Raw genomic sequence first — 26,721 nt, 5'->3', positions numbered from 1 at the left:
CTCTTAAGGGTTTTTTTGTTGCCGTTGGTTTGTTTTCTATGTCTATTTTAAGGCTTGGCAGTGGTAGTATACTTGTTTCTTTTAGAAATATGATTAGAAGCTGCCTGCATTTTCCAAGTGCAGCCGTTATCTAGCCTATGTGTTTATTTAGCGGTGATAGTGTCATAAAGGAGCCTAGCTTACCACTGTCTCCATTCCAAAGACAGTCCTACTGTGAGGCACCACAAGGCCTATTTATTTTGTGGTGAACGAAATCAGGTATTTAAATAACCGGCAGCAAAGTTATGTTAACCTCTTATCATACATTTTGTGTGAGCAAGTCAACTATCAAGAAAACATGATAGAGCACCTTTGTCTGCGAGCATGAAAAAGTAACTCACTTTCACTTCTGCAGGTCTTCCATCTTTTTCTGTGCAGCTAATGAAAGAAGGCCTTGATTGAGAAGACTCAAGTAATGGTGCTGCCTGAAGTTATAAATTTGAATTTATTTATATCCCTAGACAACACTGCCATTCTGTACCGAGGCTCTTGAGATCTGTGAGAAGTATTTAATAGACTTCCTGGCAGGACGACGGCCTAAATTTAATCTGGTTTTGTGTAAGTGTGAACTTGTGCTTCAGCCTTTTATTTTTGCTACGGTATCAGACAGCCCATTTCACAGACCATTGTCTGTATCAGACAGCCCATTTAACTACCCGAATAGCAAAGAGATCATCCCGCTGAATATAAACATCCATATTATTAGAAACATTCTGATCAGTGAGTCTGGAATGTTATCCGAATATACAGTTCAGTGTACGTCCTCAGTATATTGTTTGTTGAGTGTATCAAATCTGTGAGGAATACCTTCAGATGTCAGTGCATTCTGTGGTCCTTATGTATGCAAAATATTTCTTGAGTTCAGTTCTTTCACCTGGAGTGCTTATGCTCCTACTTTTTTATTCTTCTTGTTTGCAAAGCTGTAATAGTTCAATAAAACAACGTTAATGGTGCTGCAGTATGATCCTGTAAGTGAAGACCACTGTGTGGTCCTATTGCACCTCCACACTACGTTTGTACTGTATGGCTGCCAACTCTTTGTCTCTGAGATGTTGATTAGGTGGAAGACGTTGATCTTTTATTTTGGTATTTCTGTGCACAGTCCAGACTTTTCAGCTGTGTTGGGAACAGATTCACCTCATCGGACTTTGGCAGCTTGGCAGCGTTATTTGTAGAGGAGAGTGCATACGGTATTTTTATGTTACTTGTACAGTACGTCAGCAGAACCAGTCTCCAATTCAAAAAGCTGCTCTGTCATTTTTTGCAGTATTCCTTCCTGTTCCAGAGCTTGACATTTTTCTTTCTCTCCATTCAGGCTGCTAGAGTAGAGTTTTTTAATGTCCGTGTGCAAGACCTTATAAATGACTTTTGTTAGCATTTGATTTAATGTTCGACTATTGTACAGCATGGAAACTGAAAAGGATACCAGCTATGGACTGATACTGTAAATGCTGAATTCCAGGGGGAAACCAGTTTAAGGTCTAGCATAAGTGCTGTTTATGACTGGATTAGCATCACAGTTTTCATTCCGTTCGAGCAATTTTATCTAATTAGCAGCACTATACTGCTGAATTTGTTGAACAATAGCTTGAAGAAGGTGAAGAGGGGGGTAACACTCTCCCAGTTCATGTGAAGAAATAAAAGATGATTCAGGCACCTGTTGTTCTGGCATTTTATGGCTCAATAGTGACTTTGTGTTCTTTGCTATCACAAGGAGCTTGCCAGGTAATGCCTGCTATAAATGCTGTGCCCTTTATTCGATTTACAAAATGTAACGTTAGACCCTTTTCTCAGGAAACCACACAACTCTGATCAATCAAGCTTTCTCTTTATTGCAATGAACCAAGGAGGACAGACGAAGGTAGCAGGTTTACTTTGTCTCTAACTTACTTTCCTTAGAACAGCAGTAGGCTTTTATTCTTGAAGATGGGCAGAACGTTCATACGAAAACATACATTTATGATTGGTCAGTAGCAGTTTGGTACCATATAAGATGTAAACAAGGTCAGTAAGTTAGGTAGTTAGGTCAGCCTTGGGCAATTAACCAGGACTTTAATCAGCTAAGACCCTATTCCTTCCATATTGCTAAATCACACGTAGGATACATGAGTTACACCTCCACTCAAGAGATCTGGAAGAAACCTGGCCAGCCGGTAGTGTACAAAACAGCAAAACAGTTCTTGAGGGCCTTAGTGTTAACTCCTTACAGTCAGAGGGTCCTTCAGTAGGTTTAAAAAAGCAGAACAGTCCCTGAATGTATCTGCACCATCGAAGAAAGCCAGGGTGTCAACTGAAAATATGCTTCACTTTATTGATTACTGAGTAAGAGGGATGAAATGTATCTTGCTGGATTGAGCACGTCATTCAACATCTGTAATGCCCATCTGTGTTTTAATCCAGGTCTGGAGTGTTTTTTCCCATTTTTCAGATGTCTGAAACGACAAAATGTGAGGAAGCTGTGGTTTGACTTGTAAATGCCACAGATACAATCTCAAGTTTTTGTTTTGCCCAAATACTAAAAAGATGAAGGAGAGGATGCCACAGTGTTGCGCAATCGAGCTTTCAGATTGCTGATACAGGAAGACTGTCAGCTTACAGAAGTGCAGGAAACATGTGGAATGCAATATGACAGGCAAAAACAAAATCTTCACTAGAAGGTCTGTGTACATCTTCCAAAAAGCACCAGTTACTTGTGATTCTGGTTCCTTCTTTACAAAGTAGCTGTCGATTTGCTTGTACTGTCCCTCTGTCCGGGTCTGTTTTGGATGGGTTACAGATGTGCACACAGGGCTCGCTTCAGCTGTTGCGTTCATCTTGTCAGGATGGAATGAATGTGAATTACTCCGCTCTGCTTCCTCTCTCTGATGGCACGTCCGCTCCGCTATCCATAGACAGTGTAGCGGCTTGTCAGCTGTGTTCCGAGCTCCGACTGGAGAGAGACAAAAGCGGAGGAATGAGGAGATGGAATGGAAATGATTAATGAGATGTAATGACCATTTTGAGGAAGAAAAGGCTTAGAAATCTTAGACGGTCTTTAGAAAGTTCAAATATCTTAGTCTGTTTTTTCATAGCATCTCGGCTCTGATGAGGATGTATAGCATATAGGTCCTGTCTTATCATGACATTTAAATATATATCATACATAGAGGTTTTGGTGAAGAACGAACACGTGAATGTTGAAATGTGTATATTTGGACATTTAATATTAAGTTTTAATAGAATGACGTTTCTGCTTCTGGTTCAGCTATTTCTGCTGTCAAGACAGCAGTCCTCAGATGCTGTGATGCTACAGCCTGTAATATTGTAGATCACCTTGGTCCTCAGTTCTGCGGCCTATGTCTAATAAAGCTGGCCTAATCTATACTTAATGTGCTTAAATAATTGGGCTCAGGTGGGGTGAAAATAAACTGATCCTGTGGTCCCTGATCCATCTGCCAGATCCGTGTCTTATGCATTTCTCAACTGGGAGTAATTTTTGACAGACATTTCGAGTAGCTGGATTAGAGTTTAGCAAGCAGAATCAACAATATTACAGTGGAATCATTAGCCAGGCAGAGTGAGTTGCGTGTTGTTACCGCATCACTTCAGCAGGCAATTAGCTGAACCCGCTGACGTGCAGAACAGAGGAGATCAGACTGTCTGCTTAGTGTCCTGAAAACCCATGTGGAGCAGTATTGAGGTTTGCAGCCTCTCTTCGATCTGCCTCTTCTTCAGAGTGAAAAAGATTGTTACAGTTGTTAAAAGCAATACACATTCTGAACTGTTAACCCACCAGGTTTAAATTCCCTGTATTGGAATGTATTAGTGTTATGTATGCACCATGAGCTCTGAAGTGAGCTGCAATTCATTCATTGCCATCGCTCAAGAGCTGATGCGAAGACCTTGACTGAAAATCATTTCCCATTCCTCTTCAGTGTTTTAGAATGGGTTTCTTCTGGGGACTGTGGGAGTTCGGAAATGGAACCGAACGCCCAGCTAACCTTGAGTTTTCGTGGAAACCCATCGCTGATGCCGATTACTTTCTGAGAGTCACACTTGATATTTTATAAATGATTAATAAGCACGTGGGAAATGAGGAACTTGACAATGGAAATTTGCCATCCCTTGGATGTTTTTACCTCGCGAATCGGAAAAGACAGTTAAGGAGGGGGAAGTATTTTGAGTGGAAATAATTATACCTCAGCTGATTTAAAAGTCCCCATTTGCAAGTTCTTGACTCACTGTTGCCAGGTATGATTCAGGCAAGCAGTAGTAAAGATTAGAGACTAGTCTCTTGGCCTTACTGAGCACTGGCCCAGCGTTTGTCCTTTCCAGAGATGTCCACAGTCCCGGAGGTTTAGTGGTTACTCTGTTTTCCAAAGCCTTGGACAAAACAGCCGATTGATCTAACATTGAAACCGAGCGCACAGGTGATTTCTACAAGAGTCCTGGTATTTTGTCCTTACCAGACGGCGCTCGGTGATCACTAGTGCAGTAGCAGGTGCTGAAAGGATGAACCTTGCTGGTGAAGAAAAATGATGTGATTCCCTTTGCAAAAAGCACTCTTTTACACTGATTGTTTAAGCTAGTGACGGCTGGCTTTAGTACTCAAGTGTGCCACAGGGTTGCTGGCTTTTGCTTCATCTGTGCTCTCAGTGTGTTAGTTAAACTTTGATGAACTGGCCTTTTATTTGCCCAGGTCTTTAACAATTGAGGAGTTAAATCTTATCAGAAAGCCTACTGGTCTGTGTAGCACAAGGGCAAGGTTTGACTGTGAGTGCTATCTGTCAGAATGAGCTGTAACAGCTACATTCTTATACTGTATGTGGGTGATTATGCACTAATGCTGGTCACTGCGCATTAATTCAAAGGCAGCGAGGAGGACTCGCTGTTTCTTTGTGAACTATAATTAAAGAAAAATAGACATTCGTTTGTCATTCATTAATGTAACATTAATTATTAAAATAATTAGAGAAGTAAATGATGTAAGTGGAAGTGAGGTCATTATTCAGAAACGTTTATGACCTCCACACCCCTATTAAGATGTCGTTGTCGTTTCTGGCATTGGGATTGTATTACGATGGATATAATCGCCGATTATCTCAAGAAATGTCTACAGTATTTCTGGGGCCCATGTGTGATTTGAAGAAGAAGAGGAGTTGGAAACAAGAGGAGGTTAATCACCCACTTAATCCCTGTGCTTGTAAAAGTAAACATTTTGTAAAAGACAGTTAAAAAAAGCTTTTTTAATCTGTTTCTTAATACATTTACCACTGTGTTGTTGCGATGTATTTAATGACCTACAGTAAATGTTCATTTATTTTGAACAGGCCTGCCTTCTTACTCATGTTTAATTTTGAATTGTTCGATCTTCAAATAAATTTGTCAGTTAATAAATTAAGTGCCATTTCTGAAGCTTAAATGATCATCTTATGAGCTCTGTATCCCTGTATTGCAGAGTCATCCTCCTCATTAGAGCATAAGAACGGTTACCAACTAGAGGAGGTCATGAACCATCTTGCCTGCTTAGTAGTTAATATCTCATCTGAGGATATCATCCATCCTTTCATCCATTACCTTTCTTCTGTTCCCAGTCGAAACCAGGGTAACAGCTTCAATAACAATAATAACAATAATAATAATTGCTTACACTTATATAGCGCTTTTCTGGACAGTCCACTCAAAGCGCTTTACAGGTAATTGGGACCCCCCTCCCCCACCACCAATGTGCAGCGTCCACCTGGATGATGCGACGGCAGCCATAGTGCACCAGAACGCTCACCACACTTCAGCTGGTTCTGTTTGCCCTGCCTTGTGCGGGTTTGTGTCCAGTGAGGGGAAGCTCACCGATGTCTCTCTCTCTGCTCTCGGGTGCAGTCTTTGCCAAAGATGGTCGTGGATGGTGGAAATCTGACACACAGTTCAATTCTCTGACTGTGCTCTTTCTGTGCTCGTCCTCATGTGTCTAAACAGGCCCTTTGGATTTGCTGATATTTTATGTGGATTTAAAAAGATTTTAGGGAGGATATCTGTGTGTGGTCTGGATAAATCTCCTTGACGGTGTTACTAACCCCTACACTTCCGCCTTTAATTCACATTCCAGAGGCGTATGCTAAAGGACATATCGGAACGCTAATCCACTGCGCTACAGAGAAGACGGAACAAAGTTCACGCTGCTTTCTCGTAAACGACTGTAGCTGCTCCCGCTATCAGACGAAGGCAGACCTGTTATTCGCATGCCTAGTGCAGAGGAAACCCATTGCCCAGCATAGTCTGGTGCATAAGCAAATGCAGAATATTATCTGATATCTGTCTAGAAGTGTGCATTAACAGATAACAAGCGGCACACTACACCCCCTCCCCAACTCTTCCAATCTAGTGTTTCCTATCGCAAGAGCGGGAGACGATGTCTCTGAGCACTCTGCATACAAATGGTGCTGTGGTCAGGTGTTCACCCTGTAAAAAAAAAAAACTCTGACCTTTTATTAATCGGCTTCAGGTGTTAAGTCTTTGTTTCAAACGGATTTTATTACCTCACACATAAGCCTCTGGAGGCATGAGTTGTAGTGTCTAACTCATCTTGTTGTTTTTAACTAGTCACAGTCTTTATTGTGATTTTTATTGCTTTTATAAACTACAGTGCTTTGTAAAAAAGCTTAGAAGTTCACGTCGAGGAAACATAAAGCCAAAGGAAATGTTTACATCTCGTGTTGTTACCCATTGGTGAATTGTACTCTGAACTACAGCTCTCCAGCCCCGATCCTGGAGAGCCCTGGTCCAGCAGGTTTAATAGGTACAGTCGCCTTTAAATCATCAGCCTCTAAAGGCTGGGAACAATTTAACTAGGGGCAATGAAACAGGCGGTATAGTGAGATAAATAAATTAGAGATCATGTGGACCGGAGGACAAAATGATGTTAAAAAAAAAAAACCCATGAAAAACCCGATTGAAAATCTGGAGCTTCAGCAAATCTGAAATCTGGGAAATCGCTCATCGGCAGTGTCCCGGACCCGGGAGAGGCACCAAGGGTCGGGCAGCGCTGCAGGCTGGGGTGGGGAGGGAGAGCGAGGCTTCTGCGGGGGCGGCGCAAGCGATCCATCGCGCTGTCACTTGTACAGCCGAGTCACTCGTCTGCGCAGTTGAGCCCCGTTCTCCAGGGGGAAAACGCCATAAAAGAGCTGATCTGATTGAAACCCCAAGGCTGAAAATAGAAGATCAAACATGGGAGTCAGATTCCTAGTCCTGGGCTATGAATTCTATTTCTATAAAGGAAAGCAAAATGTAGCCTGTCTGGCTTCTCAAGGTTTTGTTTGACAAGGGGGAAGCTGTTCACATGTTTTTCTTTGGTTAGACCTTTGCGTGCTACAGAAGAACACTTATTTACGCTGCCATCATTCCCCATCTAGAATATCTTCTTCTGTGCTCGGAAACACTTTTCGGACTGATTGCTGAAAGAGCTCGTTTATGTATTTCGCTGGTTTTGGATTTATTGGACAACCAATTTAGCTGCATTGTTTTGTCATGTGTCCCGACTTGGAACACATTTGCTTAATCTTCCAGACCACCAACCTCTGATTTCACATCAAAGATTATTTCTTTTACTTCCTAGGGACAAAGGACCGGACTATCATAGGATTCCAGTGGGTTTAAATAAAAGTTTTGTGGTTGGGGAAAATGTAGTATTGATCAGGATCTAGGGGAGCACCTTGTGTGTTCTGAGCTCTCTTGTGACCTTGTGTGAAGGCTAGGACACAGGTCAGCTCTCTTAAAAGAATACCTTACATTGTACACTGCATTTAGTCATTTTTAATAGTATATGAAAGGATTCAAGACACAGATTTATCGGTCGGATCAGTGAGGGTGTAAACCAGTTGATTAAACAAACACGTTTTGATTTGGAATGAGCACACATACTTTGTAGAAAATGGAGTGGTCAGAGAACATCCATGCACACAGTTTTTTTTTGCACTGCTAATATGTGAGGATGATTGGAAAATTACCATTCTAATGTAGAATGTAGAAAATGTAGAAATGCATGAAAGCAATTCACGTTATAATCACTTGTAGTTCCATGGAGGGCATACAGAGTCATACGGGGTAAATTCTGTCTCTTTTACAAGTAGACCACAACAGATTTGGAAAATTGTAAACATCCAGCCTCAGGCTGCCATTATGTTTACTGTATGACACTAGAGAAGACAAACAAGAAAAGGCATGAACGCGTGTTAAAGGAGTTTGTTGGAGTCATGGGTATTCTAGAAGGATGTTGCGGGATTTGTCTCTTGTGTCATACCCAGTCCCTGACTGTATATACTCAATCGAAAAGCAAGGCCTTGATTTAACAGTCCAGCCTTTTACAAGAACAGTCCGAATTGAGTCTTCCCCTGAGATCATGTTGGATAGTGAAGAGGGAAACTTTGAAGAGAAAGGTACTGCCGCTGTTGTGCTGCTCCCCAGTTTAAAATGCATGTCCAGTATCTGTGAATGTCATCCATTTTCCATGTGTCGTTTTGATACTAGCCTTGAAATCAAGATTAGACGTAAGACCTATTTATCAGATTTAACCAACGCTGACACATTGTGTACTAAAGGGGGCCCCTGTACAATTCATGAAGAAGCTTGAGTTTTCAGCCCTTAAATATCACACTTCAATGAGTCTAACTGACCAAAGTTTTTACTTCATATTTTTTACTTAAATGTGTTCTTTTTGTGGATCACTATACTTCTGACTTACTAATGTATTTACATAACAGAATAAAACGTGCTTCTTTGCCTGTGGTCAGCCAACGTGTTTACTGGAGAAAAACTAATTTTGATGGCAGTTGCAAACAAGCTCAAATGTCTGCCTTTATTTCAGGATTTCTGTAATCATTAATTGCAGTTATGCAGTGCCGTTCACCCCAAAGTGGATTACATGTTGGGGCGAACCCACCCCAGGTCCAGAGAGTAGTGTGTCAAATACTAGTCCCCTATTTAATATAGTGTCGGACTTTCCCCTGTCACTCTTTAGCTCAGTTTAAGATGCTCTCTCTGGCCGTACAGCAACTTGTGCAGCAGCTGAGTGATTTTGTCAAGTTGCTTGTGCGCGCAGCGTGTTCACGGTGGCCACCCAACCCATTTCCAGTCCACTCCTGTGGCTCCCAAACTGACACTTGGAACAGGGCTCTGGAGTACAGAACGATGCAGAATTTCAAGAACATTTCAGCCCCCCCAAAAAACGAGTCTGAAGGATAAAAACTCACAACTGAAAGAGATCAGAGAGATGTTCCGCTCTTTTGCTGTAGTATTACTGGTTTGTATCAGCTGGAAGGACATGACAGTGATGAAGAGCAAGCAGGGGGCCCAGCCTGGATAGCAACAGCCTGTCTGTTTAGAGTAAGATGTAGCTGCTGCCGGAGACTGGCACACATGCTTCAGGCGGTCCTTCTCTGTGCTCCTGCAGAGAAGGCATCTGCTTGGTCCTGCCTGGCCCCGTTTCTGACTGCTGGAGGTCGGGCGTTTTAAGAAACCTTGACAGAAGTCTGCTCGGCCCTGTAAAGTATAGCAACATGCGTTGAGGTATTACCGTGTCGTTGCAGGTCTGAATCGCCAAGCCGTCGGCTGCTTTAGTTTAGACTTTATAAAATATCGATCGGGCACACACCAAACGTAAGGTCGGAGATCTCAAATGGATCAAACTGTAATACAGTGGGACTCTAATCCATCGAGAAAGTGAAGTGTGCAGTATTTGTGTAGCTCATTTCTGAACAGGGATTGCAGAGCTATTTTGTGTCCTTTCAACTGATAGGGAAGAGTGAAATGGCTGGGGTACGTGGCTTTTGAGTTGCACCAGGCTGAGAGAAAAGCACTTTTAATGGCTACTTCACACTTCAGGAAACAAAAGGGACCTCAGAAGAATCAATATAAGCGCCCTTAAGACCAAAAAAAAGGTGATGGGATCACAGACGTCAAAGTCATTTACTGTTCTTACGTCCCACGCTGAAAGGTTGGTGCTCAATGACCCCCCCCTCTCTTAAATAAGCAGTATTGTCATGGCAGCGTGTCTTACCCACTGAAGGAAGCCCAAGACTAAAAGCAGTCCAGCACAGCGCTCAGTCTGGATCCACTGCTTTCTGCTCATCTCTCGGCTCAGGCTCCAGTGCTAAAGGCATGCAGCCACCTGGGCTGTCTGAGGAATAATGTTCTGAGTGAAGTCTCCCTAGATCTCATCAGGGGGAGGGCTCTTTGTGGGTCTGGTGCACAGTGCTCATTATCTCCGAGTTGCTGTTCATTACTGCTCTAGTTCCAGGGCACAGACCCTGGGGTTGGATTTTTTTTTAGATTCATCTCCATGCACAAGCCTTCTTGTTTTCAGTCTGTGGAACCTCTTGAGGGAGACTGGTCTGTCTGTTTTTTTATTTTTTGATGGAACTCCTCTGGATCCTTGCTTGTAGATGTAATGTGTATTGTTTTATTTTTTTCGCGAGACTATATTTTCTGGTTGCAATAGTCCGTTAAATTTCACTCTCGTGCAGTAACAGGGCGTCCCTTCGCCAGAGCTGTCTTCCATTCTTCCACTTGGTTCATGGGAGTCGAAATAAAATAAAATATAAAATATAAAAAAAAAGTGAAGGGTAATACAGGGAGTTAATCGCAACTTTGTAACATAGCAGTTTGATCTCATTGAGGTCTCGCTCATACAGCCTGCAGGCGTTTATGTAAGTCATTATCATGTACTAGATACTGTATTTTCAGTCAGCTTATCTTGAGTAGATGTTCATAGGCATGTTTGAAGTTTAAAGAGTATTGAATGTGTTTAGCTTCTGCACTCATCATTACAGTTATAGTTTCTGCAAGAACCTCAAGCTTGTGGAGACCTGAAGTTGGCAGTGCAATATCAGGTCTCTTTCTTTGTGGTAGAAACCAAGTGTTGGGTTTTAATTCAAGTTGCCTTTCCATTTTCTTCCATAAACCTGTTTCCAGTTTCTAGTCCACCTGCAATCGGCATTTATTTTACAAAATGTCCAAACTTTAAATAAATAAAAATATAACGATTTCCTCATCAACCTTTTGTTATAACCATATGAAAAAGGCAATTACCACCATCGTCAGTTTTAACATTTCTTATTGCTTCGATAAAATGGCTGCAAATCACAGTTACAGATTCCAGTTTATACCATTAAATTGTCCTGTCAACCCTTGTACCCCCAGAATACTCCATCAATAGATAAGTTCCCATTGTTTTTTTGTACATTCCTTTCATTAATTAATTATATCATATTGATTATACTAATTATTATATTAATTCAAAATATAAAATAGGAAGAAAAGTGGGAAAACAAAGAATTTATTCTGGCCCTGAGAGCTGAGTGGAAAAAACGGTCTTCCCTGGCACTTTGGATTTGTTACCCTTGTTTTGTGTTCAGTTCTTTCTCTCTGATGTCACAAGGTTAATTATCGTAATGACTTTGCGGCACTAATAAAATTACGCTGTTCTTTCAATTATGAAGTGACACCAGAGATTAATCTGCAGTTCTGTACTGGAAATTCAGATTTTCCTTTTTCTTTTTTCTACCACCATCTAGGTCATATTTTTTTTTCAAAATCTGGGGATGTTAATAATTGCAGTCTACCCCAGTTTCCGTTTTTTTTTGTTTTGTGCTAGTAATGTGGTTTGAGAATGAGAATCAGTCTCGGGTTGTCCTGAAGATCTAAACAGACATCCAGCTATAGGAATCACACTCACTTGAAGAAGGCTCCACAGCCAAAACGTGGTGTCTCTTTCCTTTTCCTTTCAGCTGGGAATAAACCTTTACCTGTTCCTATCCAGCTATGGATCCCTTTTGGAACTGCATTCATGGAGTTGTGACTTCAGTTATGTATGTGCAGTCTTAACACAAAGTCTGCTTTCAGTAGCTGTAGGTTTTTGGCCAGGCAGGGTGGTATCTTTATAAACCCCCAGGCATACATAGGCCATTTCCGCCTGGAAGGATGTTCCCTTAAAAATCTTGCATTATCCTTAAAAGTATAGACAGCACAGGCCTGACTCGGGACTTGAATTCCAGGTAAATGCAGAGCTTTTCTCAATTTGAGCCCGTTCTTATTAACACTAATCCCTCGGTTTAACAGTCCAATGGGAGTGAAGGGCTGTCCATTATTGTTGAAAGTCTGTTAGGAATGATGTTTTCAGGCCCCCCAAAAACACTTTTGTGCGATAATTTTTTAAAATATATATATAGTGTATATGCTTTCTGGATCTTTTGACTTATTAACAATTGCAATCAACATAATTGAAAATGGAAAATGTTTGTGTGCCTTTTGATTATGAATATACAGCCCTTTTATTTAATGTGCCATAAATATACTGTATAGCATTTGCTAAAGCCTACAGGATACCATTGATATTCCTCAATTTTAAGCCTTTGTAGTATTTATTCTTGCATTTAATTGTTATTGTGGGGAAAGTCTACCACAGCTGACTTTACAATATTTCGTATAAATTCAAAGTCTATTAAAGTGAAGTCCGTTAAACTGAGGGTTTAAAGAACTTAGTTTCTGAATCCCGAGCCTATCATTCTGTTTAAAGATTTCAGGTCCAGTCTTGAGGCCGATTCTGTGCTCTCTGTTTTGAGAAGAGAGTTTCTCTGTGGTCTCTCCTCATTTATGTGGAGGACCGGAAACATATTCACATTCTTTCTGAAATAATAAAGAAGGAATATGTTCTTTTTCTTACCATCTGATTTAATTTTCAGAGGACGCCTTAAGGAAAACAAATGTATCTTGTTGATTTCTGAACTGGTGTATTTCTCACAGTGAGTGAGATTTTTTTCCCCATTCACTGTCTATTTTTACACACACTATAATCTCCTGACTGTTCTGGAATATTAATTGTATTACACCCAGGATGTGGCTGTTCCATAATTTCTCTTTATTGGTTTTCTTTTTGTATGGGTGTTAAATTAGCTGATCTTTGCAAACCAAACCCAGTAAAGTAATGTCGGTGCCAAAAAAGGCTTTTGCAGTTTTTACCACAAAACATAAATATTCATTAGCTTAAAAGTTTTGGTGAAATGAGACACACTCCTCAACTGAAAGGTTCAGTTATTGACTGATCCAGTCTTACCTTTTCATATAGTATTAGCATCACATGAACCTACTCTATTGGGATCAATCTGAATTTCTTCAATTTACACATTACACATTTACATTGTAATGCAGTGCATTTCTGTGATTTGAAAATCCAATTTTATCCTGCTTTTTTATTATTATAAATCCAAGTTAAGCACCTTGGATAAAGTCATCAAATATTGACACCATAAAAGATGCAGTTTGAGCTGTGAGCTGGACAATCCGGTCTTTCTGACCTGGTTGGCGTCTTGTGGTTGTCCTGCCCAAAGCTTTTTTTCTGTCCAGCACCATAACCCAGATATCCGTTTGGTGTTTTGCAGGCTTTCAAGGAGATGCTGTATGCGGCTCAGGACCAGGCCCCATCCATAGAAGGTAAGGAAATGCCCGGTGGCAGGTCAACAACAAGCCATGCAGCCCATCCCCGAAATAAACCAGGGCTATATATAGGGAAATCGCTGAGATCCAGCCACTTTTGGGACAGCCCAACACACGAGCCTTTATTGCTGTAGCTGCCAGGAAATTTCACTGGTTGCTGAGACAAGGGCTGGGGCTATAATTAATGTGAAGTGTCACTCCTCACCAATGCGTTTCCTTGAACAAGCTTTAATCTTGTGCCTCTTTGCCATGCTGGGGAGGGAAAGAAGCAACAAAAAAGGTCTTGAAATCCATTGTCCAGCTGTTTGGGCCTTGGGAGACTGATCCCACAGTTTTTAGCATTTTTGCTTGCTTAGATTTGTCATGATGGGACTCTGTTAATGTTCCTGTTGATTCTGACTGAATTCTTAGATAATAAAGGTGTGGAACAGTTTCATGGGCTCATCTCACACTAGAGACCTTCTGATGGATTCAATCAGAGAAATGCATGCTGGTGCGGTGCTGCTAATGTTGTTTTGGGGCTGAAGGAAGCTATGCTTTCTCACAGAGCGGTGAGATGCATCTGGTATGAATAGTGAAGTCGGCTTCTTGCAGGAAAGGTCACATGCAGCGGCTCGTGTCAGGCAAATGTTTTTTCCAGACAGCGGTTCGTGTGTGCGTGCGTGTGTGTGTGTGAGTGGAGCGACGCAGGTTATTTAAAAGCACTGTTCCCATGAGATACAAAGTTGGTCATCCCCTTTGTTTCCATTTTCTGATTCTGTGTTGAGGAAAAAAGAAAAATATGCAAGAAAGCCCACTTTTCTGAAGCAGCCGAGCCCAGTCACCTGCTGCCTGCTTCTGAGCCCAGCCCACGTGTTTAAAGGGTGTTTGCAAGATGGTTATAGTGGAGTACATTCAGCTCAGTTGAAAGCTCGCACGCTGGAAATTGACCCTGATCACCAAGGCTGGAGGCAATTGAATGAAATCCTGCAGCAAAGTCTGGATCTCGGCTGGGTGAATCATGTTGACAGCTCCTGATGAAGTGTCCTAAGTGGTCTCTGGAGCTACAGAATGGGGGATCATGGGATCTGGGTGACTTGGGTTTCCCAGTGCTACAGGTGGTGGAGCTTTCATGTCTGAATCGGTACTGTTTGATCTGGACTTACTTGGGTGCTGTTTGAACCTGGTGGAACAGCGCCATACTCTCCTAGACCCATATGCTTTTAGAGAAATTCTGAAGATTAGGATAATGATTATAGCTTATTTGTTGTTTTAAATGCCCTCATTTCGTAATCCTTACCCACAAAAGTAATGAAGTTAATAATGGTAGCTTGGAGCTCACGGCAAAGCTCTCTTGACAGAGCTTGTCAATGAATTAATAACTTTAAGAATTTATGAGAACAGGTCATGGTTCTGACCTTTAAGCTTTTAAGCCTTGTTCTGTAGGCAGAGCTGGACCTTTCTGTTTGTGGAAAATTGTTGTTTTGTTTCCGTGTAGCTAAGTGGAAAGTGCTTAATCATCACTGGACATGCAGACCTGCACATACATCATAGTGAAAGGATTTGCATGTCTGAGAGATAAAATATACTTTATGAGGAAGGATTCTGGATTTCCACAGCCTGCAGAAACACTGTAATTTGAATTCTTGCTCTAGACTTTGAAATGCATACCGACAAGCCTGTAAAGCTTGTGTGCACAGAGTTGCCTGTGTCTCGTGTTAGGCTTAAACTTTACCCATGACATTAATGCATGGAGCTCTGCAGTGCATTTTGTGCTACGTTTCCAGTGCATGCAAACTGACGGTTTAATTTCTCGCTTCTGTTTTCATAATTTCTTCTGTCCTCTCAAGCTGCTGAGAGATAACAGCAAAGCACATTGCAGAATGCAATTAGTAGGCGTCTGGAAAAAAAACCCGAATTAACGATATTAAGAGGGACAAAACAGGCAAATATGAAAAACAGCTCTTTTATAAATCCTTATATTAACATCATGGTCTGTCCAGGCGTGATGCTGAGTGAATCTGAATGTGTTTAGTTTGGGGAACTGATTCCCTGCTCTGTGAGCATTTGTCTTGGGCTGTCACCTGAAATACAGCAAAGAGCAACAAAGTGGGAGGCTACATCATCAAGTGCAAAGCTTTGCCTCCCCCCATAATGAAATACCGAAGAACATTGATCTTTCTTATCATTGATACAGTATACAAACAAATAAAGTGGAATCGCCGATAAACTTGTTCACCAATAAGATGAATATTGGATCAGCGATATTAGTGATTCAATAAAATGAGTAATATGTTCTTTTCTAATGTGGGCAAAAGGTTTCCTTTTGTTTCTCTGGGCGTCTGGTTTACAATCCCTGCCTTACAGCGTGTCCTACAATAACATGTTGTGTTGCAAAGGTTTGCCGTCATGATGAATGTTCTATTATTACAGCTTTTCGTCCCATTGGTACGATATTCAGAAACAAACTTGTGCCAGGAGGGGTGCTCTTAAGGGTGAAAATAAATAAAAAGAGGTTTACGGTGTCTCACAAAAAGCCTGTCAAGGAAAAGATCCATTATTTTCATAACCTGTGTTTAACAGATGATGTGCTATTTCCATGCAGCCTGTGCCAACTGTAGCAATTTATTTTAAAAACAGCTTTTTACTTTGTGACAGCGGTTATTATTAGTGTTTATCTGTCAGGTGCAAAAAAACTCCAATCTGGAATTGAGTCGCCTCGGCGCACTCAGATAGGATGTGGGGTGGGGGGTATCTGGGGTGATACGGGCTGAGCTCACAGGTGGGCTATATGATTTGACAAGATGCCTTCTGAACCACCCACTGTTTATAATGCAGAAATGAAAAGCTGAGGTCTGATATCGTTGAACTAGGATTATCCTTTATAAAACTGTAAATAGAACAACCATTAGACATTGGTGAGACGCATAGTTTTTTTGCCCGGCGAGTTGCAACACGTATTTGTATAAGCATTTAAAATTTAAAACCTAGTCATTAGGAGATTTCTTCTTCATAGTGTAATAATAGCTTATTTTTTCCGAGAGTTAGTTAGCATTGCAGTGGGTGTGGCTGTGTGATAGAGCTACTGTACCTTCACCCTGATTAAACTGTTTTTGTTCCTGCTGAGGCTGCAGTCAAAGCCGTCTGCCACTGCAACGCTTGTGGCTTCCCTGTAGCCCAGGCGTCCTGTTCGGGATGAGGTCAGATTCGCCGCTGCGTCCGGGAAGACTCACGGGGATCTCTGGTGTTCAGCACAACATTCCCTGTTTTGAGCGACAGCGCGGGCTAGCCTCTTGCTGCTTGAGGGTTCAGATTGCCAGACCATAAATGCAGGTGTTTCAGCTGACTAGACAGATGAGTGATTGTAGGAAGGTCGATGGGCCGTTCATCATTGTCAGCTTAGTGACTCACGTCAGGCAGCAGCTCATGATGCTGACAATGTGTGGCTGAAGAGTTTTTAATTTAGTCGTTTCTAAAATTTACCACTTTCTGCATTTACATTTCTGATGTTTTTTTTCCAATGTGCTAATATGCTTTTGTTTTTATCTAGTGTAAGAAAGCTTATTCTAACCTATAGATGCTCCAGTTCTCCTGGACCGCAGTTTTTATTGGTCTCTTTAAAATGTAAGGTAAATGTAAAATGTAAGCTGATAATTAGTCATTTTTTTAGAGCTGAGATGCAATGAAAATACAGTAGTTTAAAATATATGTATAATCCAAGTTTGGAACAGGGTGAACATATTGTAGACTGGCTTCAAACCACATGGCCCAGATAGAGACATGCAATTCACTGTGTCACTCAGTCAAACAAGGGACTGTGGAAGTGTGGAACTAGCTATCCAACCATGCTGTTAAAGCTGATACTCTGGGATCTTTCAAGAAACAGCTGGATGTGATAAATTGTTCTTATGTTGTTCTGTAATTTCTAAAAAATTGTAGGCTTATCTTTTTATTAACTGAAAGGCTGGATGTTGTGTAAAAGGGGATGTCAGAAACCTTAAAGTAGCACAACTGAACTCGGGTTCTTAGTGAAATTACTACTAAGAGGGGTAACTTAATTTTCTCTACTTAAGTAACATCTTGTATATACATTTCATATACAGTAAATAATGATTTTTATACTTGTAGAATTTCTTTCTGCGGTTATTTTCCGATAAACTTCTGTTTCACCTGGTTTAAGAAGTCATGGATGTTGTGCAACAGCTGGTGCTTAGATAAGGCGTTAGGTGTTTCTTTGGGACTAGTCTGTATCGAGTCGTGTTGTAGAACAAATTATCTCTTTTACATAGAGTAGGTATCTTGTTCTCATGCTTGCACACAGAGTAAATGTCTGAGACATTTTTTGTAAACATCTTCACCATGGTCTCCTTATCACATCCTAGCTGTGCTTTACATAAATTGTGCTTGACAGCACCTACAAATCGTCCCACCTTACGCTGACAAAGCAACCAGCTCGTCTCTTGTTTGTGAGCTGCGTCCCCTTGCTGTGCATGACAACCTTCAATTCTTTGAAGCCTGCTCAGCTGGGAGAGACTTGAAGGCCAGAAAGCACGACCAGCAGGGGTGAGTTGGATTACTATAGGTGCATTCTGATCGCCCTTTTCCTGAGGTGCAGTAGAGACAAACACACGCATGCAGACGTGCGTCTCAACAGCTTGTGGCTGCTACGCTGTAATCTCTTGTCAGACACAGTTGAGTTAATGTGATGATTTTATTCATCATCCCCAATGAGGGAGTAATTATGTGGATAGCTGGAGTAAATCGGGAGGGTTTTATGACTGCCAGCGAACGGTTTGGATTTAAATTCTGTAGATATCCCCATGCCCCAGGGAGGCAATTTACTGCGTTATAGCAGCTCCTCACACTGACCTTCTTGCTGATGCAGCTGTGGAATTTCACCGCCAATGGGGGATCATTTGTTCAAAGACTCGGGCTAGTTCTCCGTACACCAGATCGGCAGTTTCCAAACCCCTCCCCTCGTCTCGGGGAAAAGACCGAGACGGGTTATTGGAGAAAGGACAGAAACATCCATCAGTCCAGCTCTCTCTATTTGCTGCCAGTTAATCGAAAGAGGTCAGGGTATCCCGAGAAGATCAGAAAGGTTCCAGACAAGAATTAAGTCTCCCCCTAACCTTTTAGGTAAACTAGTGCTTTCTGTTAAATGCACTCCCAGGGAGTTTCCCCTTGTTCATGTTTCCCTGTTCGTGCTGAAGAAGTCCACTGTGCTGACTTTGTCAATATCACCTGCAGCCAGCAGCCAGCAGCCATGTCACCCTTCAACTCACAACTGGCAACCCACTGAAGCTCAGCAGGTGTGAGCCTGGTCAGTACCTGGATAGGAGACCTCCTGGGAAAAACTAAGGTTGCTGCTGGAAGAGGTGTTAGTGTGGGGCCAGCAGGGGGGCGCTCACCCTGTGGTCCATGTGGGTCCTAATGCCCCAGTATAGTGACAGGGACACTGTACTGTAAAAATGCGCTGTCCTTCGGATGAGACGTAAAACCGAGGTCCTGACTCTTTGTGGTCATTAAAAAGCCCAGGGTGTTTCTCGAAAAGAGTGGGGGTGTAACCCCGGGGTCCTGGAATTTCCCATTGGCCTTTACCATTTGTGGCCTCCTAATAATCCCCATCTATGAATTGGCTTCATTACTCCCTGATGTGTGGGTGAGCGTTCTGGTGCACTATGGCTGCCGTCGCATCATCCAGGTGGATGCTGCACATTGGTGGTGGTGGAGTCCCCATTACTTGTAAAGTGGAGTGTCCAGAAAAGCGCTATATAAGTGTTAGCAATTATTATTGTTGTTATTATTATTATTGTTGTTATTATTATTATTATTATCATCTGTGGAAATTTCTATCCCATTATAATTGTCTCTGTTCAAGACTTGAAACATTCAGTTTTTTCTATTTTTCGGGAGCAGGATAGTTTTACATCCTGCAGTGCATCTGGTTGCTGTTCTCTGGACTTTTTAATGACCAAATATTCAGAACTGAAATCAATGTGTCAATGTAGCTTTCTAGCATAATGTATAACAGAAATCTTAATGGCGTGTCTTCAACAATCTATCATTTTTTTACAGAGTGGCTTTTTTCTTTTTTTGTTGAGTGTGTAAGATTATGGAACAAGCTACCCAGCGATTGTGGAAGGTATTTTGGATTTGCTCAAGAAAAAGCTGGGTGAGATCTTGGATCAATTACCTACTGACTTGCATGTGTTGTTGATGTGAGCTTTGTGTAGCTTTTCTGTAGGTGATATAGCAGTTCTATGCGTGTTTCACACATAGCATCCTGGTATGCTGCACAAACAAAGCAAGGTAACGTTAATAATGAAAATTGAGGTGATTTGATTTTCATTTGTTTTTTTACTTTAGGAAAAGATCTTGAATTACTAGAAGATTGTTATATCCCACGAATGTGTTTAAATTTAGCACATTTGATTTTTTTTTCATAATACATGCATCTGTTGCTGTATTTGTTAGCACATTTTTTAGCACACGTACAATGCTAACGCATGGACTGTATAAAGTGTTAAAATCAAACTTGGATATGCCAATTCATCTAGTTCATACAATTTTCTAATTAATTGGCTAGAAGCAGATTTACGGTACTGCCTGTGGAAAAGGTGAAATGAGATAAAGGCAGAGAAGGAAAAACACTGGAGATATGAATCTTCTTTAATAACTTCACTGAAGAAATATCATGACCTCATCCACTCTAATTACATCACACTCAATTGCTTTCAGTCTCAAGTGATATGTAACTTCATCTAAATCCTCAGACTGGGCTTTTTAGTTTGAAAACTATGCTGCAAAATGCCCTTTTAATTAATGTGGAATGGAAGAAACAGGCAGGCACTGTGCACCTTATATGCGGCTGTTCACATTCTCGGGGAATTAAGTTACGTTGTTATTGGAAGAGATTCTCTCATCCTAGCGTTAATCCCACATCAGCAGGGTCTGCTTGTCGCGGGGGGGAGAACAAAGTAATGTAGCCAATTCATAGAGGGGGATTATTAGGAGGCATGGGAAATTTGGCCAGGACGCCGGGGTTACATCCCTACTCTTCTCGAGAAACAACCTGGGATTTTTAATAACAGGACCTCGGTTTTACGTCTCATCCGAAAGACGGCGCTTGTTTACAGTATAGTGTCCCCATCACTATACTGGGGCATTAGGACCCACATGGACCGCAGGGTGAGCGCCCCCTGCTGGCCTCACTAGCACCTCTTCCAGCAGCAACCTTAGTTTTTCCCAGGAGGTCTCCCATCCAGGTACTGACCAGGCTCACACCTGCTGAGCTTCAGTGGGTTGCCAGTTGTAAGCTGCAGGGTGACAGGGCTGCTGGCGACCGTTGTTGGAAGAGATTAAAAATGGTAAATAGTGGGGAATAAACTCAGAAGGACACAGCCTGGGTAGGCTTTCCAGCTCTCTGCTCCAGACTTGAGTGGCCAGTTACACAAGTAGTGAATTTTGCAATCACTTGCAGTTACAGTGGCAATTGGCTTTGGGGTACAAACCTGTATTTTCCTCGATCACTTGCTTTTTGTCATGTTTATTGTGGTTTTTTTTAAAATCATTTTATGATTTTGCATTATACCTCCGGAAGCTGCGTACTGTATATGCTCATCACCCCACCTCCAGAAGGCTCGGACTTCAAGCAAGTGTATCAGCTGCTGTCTGGCCCCTTGGACCTGCGCTAGGGCAGCCCCCCTAATCCTGTTCTTATTGCCACACACACTGCTTTTTTAGTCACATTGAACTGAATGTACCACAGTACAGTTGGGAATATGGTGGTGATTGAAGCACATAATGTTCTCGCTTCAGCTAAGTGAGGTTTTCTAGCTCAGGTTTCCCTCAAACAGCTCAAGTACTGGGCACTGCTGGTGGGCCGGAGGGCTGCTCTTCTTCCGCTTGAACTGTGCAGGAAACCGTGAGGTCCTTGCCGAGACTGTCACTGCTTTCTGGACTGGACTGGGGTGTGCCGGTGAGGTGTTCCAGTAAGTGCTTTAAAGGCACATTAGTCAGTTCCGTAGGGAAGCTCCAGTCTTTCCTGGTCACAACAGAGAAGCCTTCTGGACAGGCAAGCTAGATCTCCTTCCTCTGCCATTCAAAAAGGAGGGGAAGCAGCATCAGTTTCACTGAATAGACACACAGAAAATACGGTATTATATTTGAATTGTTAGTCATATATAATTTCTTAATCTGTTAGCATTGTCTTAAGATTTTTGGATTTAGGGAGCTTTTTTAAACTGATTTTTGAAACTGTGGTATGAATCTACATGTGGTATGAATCTACGTCCCATACATGGGGAGATGCTGGAATAATAATAATAATAATAATAATAATAATAATAATAATAATAATAATTAATAAAGAAACCTGTTCAGGGTTAGAATGTTCATTTAGTATCTCTCCAATCGCCCTGGTGGGTGACTGAATGGAGCTGATGATAACGAAAGACCGGTTTACTTAACTCAGATGGTGATTGACTGTGGATCCTCTTTTATTTGGAACTGCACACAACAATTTGGCTGAAATTGCATGGTGACCTGTGGCGTGTGTAAGAAAATGCACAGTTCTCTGTTGCGCAGACATTCACCTAGGCCGCAGATGTGTCAAAATGGAGCACATTGCTGTGTTGTACACTCTGGTAGCCTGTGTCCTCCCCTGGGCGTTGGCAGGAAGACCGATTGATTCCACTGAGGGATCACACTCTTCCCTTCCCATCAACGGAGAGTTTATTGCACCACAGCAAGGGGGCAGTCCTGTTTGATCAGCACAGTGTACTGTACTGTCTCCACCTCACAGAAAACACACCGAACCACTTGCGTTCTGTCTTTTTTTTTTCTCAATTGTGTTTCTTATGGCGAAGGCATCTAACTTGCTTAGGAGTTGCTCTCATAACCTGGCTATGAGACACACTTCTCAAGACCTACAGTGCTGCAGAAGCATGTGTAGCCTGCTCATGGAGAACTCGTCGGAAACAAGAAGGTCTCTGGAATATTCCACAGCTGTCTCCCCTCCTTGTGCAAATGCCATTAACCCTTCTCAGCTCCTCCTCACACTGGCTCAGGGTATCCCAGGAGTCGTGGCCTTTAAAGTTGAATGGAGGAAATCAATAAAAGGGAAAAGCAATTGTGGTGTCTCTCTCCAGGTTCAGGGTTGAAGCCCGGCACAGAGGAAATTTCAACAGTGTCCGTAATTCAGTGAACAGCAGCTGTATAGTGGAAGAAGCTGCTGCTTTCCACAGGGGCAATATTGCTCCTGAAGCTGGATCCAGACAAAAAGATGTATAAAAAAAGTCTTTCGTTTTCAAGGTGTTCTTTGTCTTCATTTTCTTTCCTTGTTGGTGATCTTTCCATTTTCAAATCACACACTCTCTGTACATACAGTGTGTGTATTGGTATTGTCCGTTTCTAACGGTGCAATAGGTGCCTTTAGTTTTTGAGCTATGTTGTACGAAATCAAATTCGGTCAACACTGGTGCATAGAAAAACGAATTCACCTGTCTGGCTAAATACTAGATTTTTTATTTTGGTAACACGTTACGTAATTTAAGGTTTTTTTGGGGTTTGGAAGAAGGTGTAGAGATATGTTCAAAGTCCAGTACAGTGAATAGTGTCAGGGTCTAGATTTCAAGCTGATCAATTTTTCCATCAATTTAAAGAGAGGAAAAAAAATATTCATCAGGTAATATTGTAATGGGGAGCCAAATGCAGTTTCTTTCATGAGGGGAACAGAGTGCTCTATTCTTTTAAGAGGAAATATAAGCGAAAATTGATGTACGACGTACATAGTAGTGAACCTGAGCACTGAGTACACAGTTATGTATCTCAATAATTAATGCCCATTCACTTTGGTGACCATTGCTCCCTAGAACTGGTAAAATAAGATCCACAGATTAAATGAATTATATCAACCAAGTAAACGGGATGTTCTGGGTTAAACCTTTCTTATTTGCACCTGCTCATCCTGTGAGGCCTCTTTTTGTTTGCCTCAGAATTGCAGAGGTATCTCAGCTGCATGTGTACGCTGTAATTCTTCGGGCAGGCTAACTGCAGCCCTCTAAAAATCATAGCCGGAACCCAGCAGCTCTGATAGCCCAAGGACAAAGACCTGTTCAAGTGGCAGCACCATTCAAGCTAGGGTTTCCTGCCGCCCTGCATTATTGATAGGCTGTTGCACAAGCTGCCATGCTGATTTTATCAAGATGCAAATTGCTCTGTGTTAGCTATTATCACCCGTGGAAGTACAGTCGTGTGCAGCGATGTGCACCTTTGACACACAGTAACGGGAGAGAAAGCGTGCTTTGGAAACCACGGAGGGCGCGCTTTCTCATTGTTGATGTGGCTGCGTTTTCGTGAACAGGGGTTCAGGCTCCGCACTCGAGACCCTGCCGATTATTAAACTGGTTGGGCAGAAACGCCGGAATCTCCCCAGGCTCATTGGAAATTCGCAATTTCATTTCTCCATCGATAGCGGCAGATGAAAGTCTGCTCCCATAAATTATTCATCCGAATTATCCGCCTGAATGGGAGAGGTGAGCAGGGGTTGGGCTCCGAGACGTGGCTCAATCTGGAAACCTCCCAGGCAGTCCTCGCAGATTTCGAAAGCCTTTTGTTATCCTGAATCTCGCGGACAAGGGAAGAGATCCGTGTTTTGCTTTGTTTACGGGGTGAGGGTAGATACGAGGGACTACGTCTGCCCAGCCATTTAAATCACACATCTCCACTTTTATGGATTTTAATTAATTGGCCAGCACAGCTACAGTCTCAGGATGAGAATTTTAATTAACAAAAAAAAATAGGCTGCAGCCTGTCTGTTGTAATTTGGCTTCATTTACCTTTTGGACTTATTGCAAACAAGAGACTTTAACTGTATAAATCAGATTCAGTTTCTAAAGCTGACCTGTAAGTCACTGCGAATCATTTAAACAGTGATAGTCTTTTTTTTAATTATGGAAAGCATTTTATTTTTTACTATGTATTATTGTCATGTAACCTTCAGTGTATAAACCTAAATTGTTCTGTTCTTGCCTTGGTCCTTATTTATTGCTTTTCATAACAAGCATTCATGTGCCCTACCTAAATATTTTATAACTGTTGTTTAACAATTTCAGTTTTTTAATGCTGCAGTTCAGAAACCACATCTCCTGTAGGTGCTGAACGCTGCTTTTTTCTGAATGTCTGTTTCTCCCACTAGAATGGCAGATCAACTGCTTTACATGATTTCAGGATACCTGTGTCTTGCCACTCAATCATTCCAGCTCGTAATCTAACCTGCAATACCGGGCAACAAGTCCATTGAATGAGCTCAAGAGCCACAGACCTACAGTTTTTATAGGGGTCTTCAGCTAGTGGCTAAAAAATCAGGTTAATCTTGGGCTTAATAAGTCTTTAGTATAAATTCAATTAAGCAATTGAGAGCTGGGTAGGAATGAAGACTGAACAATCATGGGGAATCCAATCTTGATTTGCAGTCCATTTGATATGAGGAAAAATAAAATGTTCCTATCAGTGTTTGCTTGGCTTCATCCTCAGTACATCTTTCTCCCCCTGTTTTATGGAGCTTGAGACTTGGATGGCTTGTTAGGTCCTTGGTGGTGGAGGGTGGAATGTGTTTTTTTTCTTATTCCCGAAATAATAACCTAAGACCAATGGTCCCCCATTCCAACACTCGCCACACGTGGTCTGACGGTCAGGGAGGATGGAGGGGGGTGGGTGAGTATGCTGTAGAATCTGCCATCTGTTGAGACAAGCCGCCACTCGGGCAGTGGATGTGTCCTGACTCACACAGTCCAACTTTAACCACTGCAGCTTCTGATATATACGGTGCTTTAAGGAAAAACTGTTCAGCCGGATTTAGTCCGGGGAATGCTGCACAACCTCTAAAGAGAACACTGAACTGGGCAATTTTTTTTTTTCCAGAACGCAAAATTGTAGTGTGGTTATTGCATGTACGTTACAGCTTTATATATGAGTTGTTGTTAATTTTATCAGTCACGTTTTGGGCATTATTTTAGAATAAAGCAATTCTTCAAGTTTTTAGTGGGATTTTCCCAGATGATTGAGTGACATAAGAATCAATATCGAATTACTGCTGTACAATGAGTGGAACTCGGATCATTTTTGATTAAACAAAAACCCATTAGGTCCGGCAACCCTGCGTTTACATTTACAGTCTGTTGCGTTGGCGTTTCTTCACCTGCACCTTTTGAAATGCTCGATCTGGGAAACCACGCAGCAGAGCTTGGCTGGGTAGCCGCCATGCTGCACAGAAACAGGCTGCTTCACTGAGGTGAAATCCACATCCAGGTGGATGTACTGATGGTGCACTGGCTGCTATTATTCTCTGGAGGACCCCGCTGTTCGGGAGCCCGCAGAGCTGGGGGGTCTGTGGGGGTCACCTGCTGATGTGTTTTTAATTTATATTTTAATAGGGCCTGGTCACCTAGGAGATGGCTGGCAGCGTGTGCTCCTGATGTGATTCTGAGATTGACTGGTCTGCAAGGTTTCTTGTGCAGTGGGGGGGAGAGGGAACATGGGGAGGTTTTAGGCCATGAAGTGATGCGAGAAACTCGCGGGTTTACAGGAAGAAAGCCGTGCAGTCTTCTACTCGTGCTGTTCTCGATGTAAGCCATTAAAGGACCAAAGATGACACCTGGGAGGAGTTCTGTTTTTTCTAAATGACAGCACTACTGCAGAACCTCTGATCATGTAATTTAATAATGTCAGTCTGCATCTTCCTAAGGCTTTAGTCTCAGTTCATGAAGACAGCCTTCTGTACTCACCAGGTAAGAGGAAAAAGGCAACCTGCTGGGAAGGTGTGGCTTCCGATTAGTTTCTTTTTAACTTGGATCTGCTGCCTTTTTCAGAAAAAAACAACCGTCTACAGGTAACCACATCATTTATTTTTTGTTACTGTTGCTTTACTACACAAAGAGACGTAACAGAACCGTTGTCTAATAAAGATTAGAGGGCAGAGGGAATCATATTAATTGTATCACACGTTCACAGCTTGTGTTTAGTACTGCTGTGTACTACTTTAGTAGATGCAGTCCAGGCATCTCCGGGTGCAGTCTGGGATATCATGTATATACTGTATAACCCTGTGCCCAGGGTTCCTGATGTGATGGTACAGTCTTGACCATGGGTGGCCTCGGCCTGCCCCACCTCCCTCTGTGCTATGTCCAGTGTCTGTGGCATGACAAGTTCTTTTCAGTGATTCCTGTGCAAGGAATAAGG

The 26,721-nt window shown here is 42.1% G+C and overlaps 1 protein-coding gene across 3 annotated transcripts in view; it reads left to right on the top strand.

The window, feature by feature from the left end:
* The window catches only part of xpr1a (xenotropic and polytropic retrovirus receptor 1a), a 160,888-nt gene that overhangs the window by 29,798 nt on the left and 104,369 nt on the right, over positions 1-26,721 (top strand). For all 3 annotated transcript variants that reach the window (XM_069194341.1, XM_069194342.1, XM_069194340.1), the window contains exon 3: positions 13,446-13,497. In XM_069194341.1, the coding sequence (XP_069050442.1) occupies positions 13,446-13,497 (52 nt within the window). The remainder of the gene's footprint in view (positions 1-13,445; positions 13,498-26,721) is intronic.

This window comes from Lepisosteus oculatus, chromosome 9 (genome assembly GCF_040954835.1).
Source record: "Lepisosteus oculatus isolate fLepOcu1 chromosome 9, fLepOcu1.hap2, whole genome shotgun sequence".
NCBI classification, from domain to species: domain Eukaryota; kingdom Metazoa; phylum Chordata; class Actinopteri; order Semionotiformes; family Lepisosteidae; genus Lepisosteus; species Lepisosteus oculatus.
This window is presented reverse-complemented; position numbering and strand designations above follow the sequence as displayed.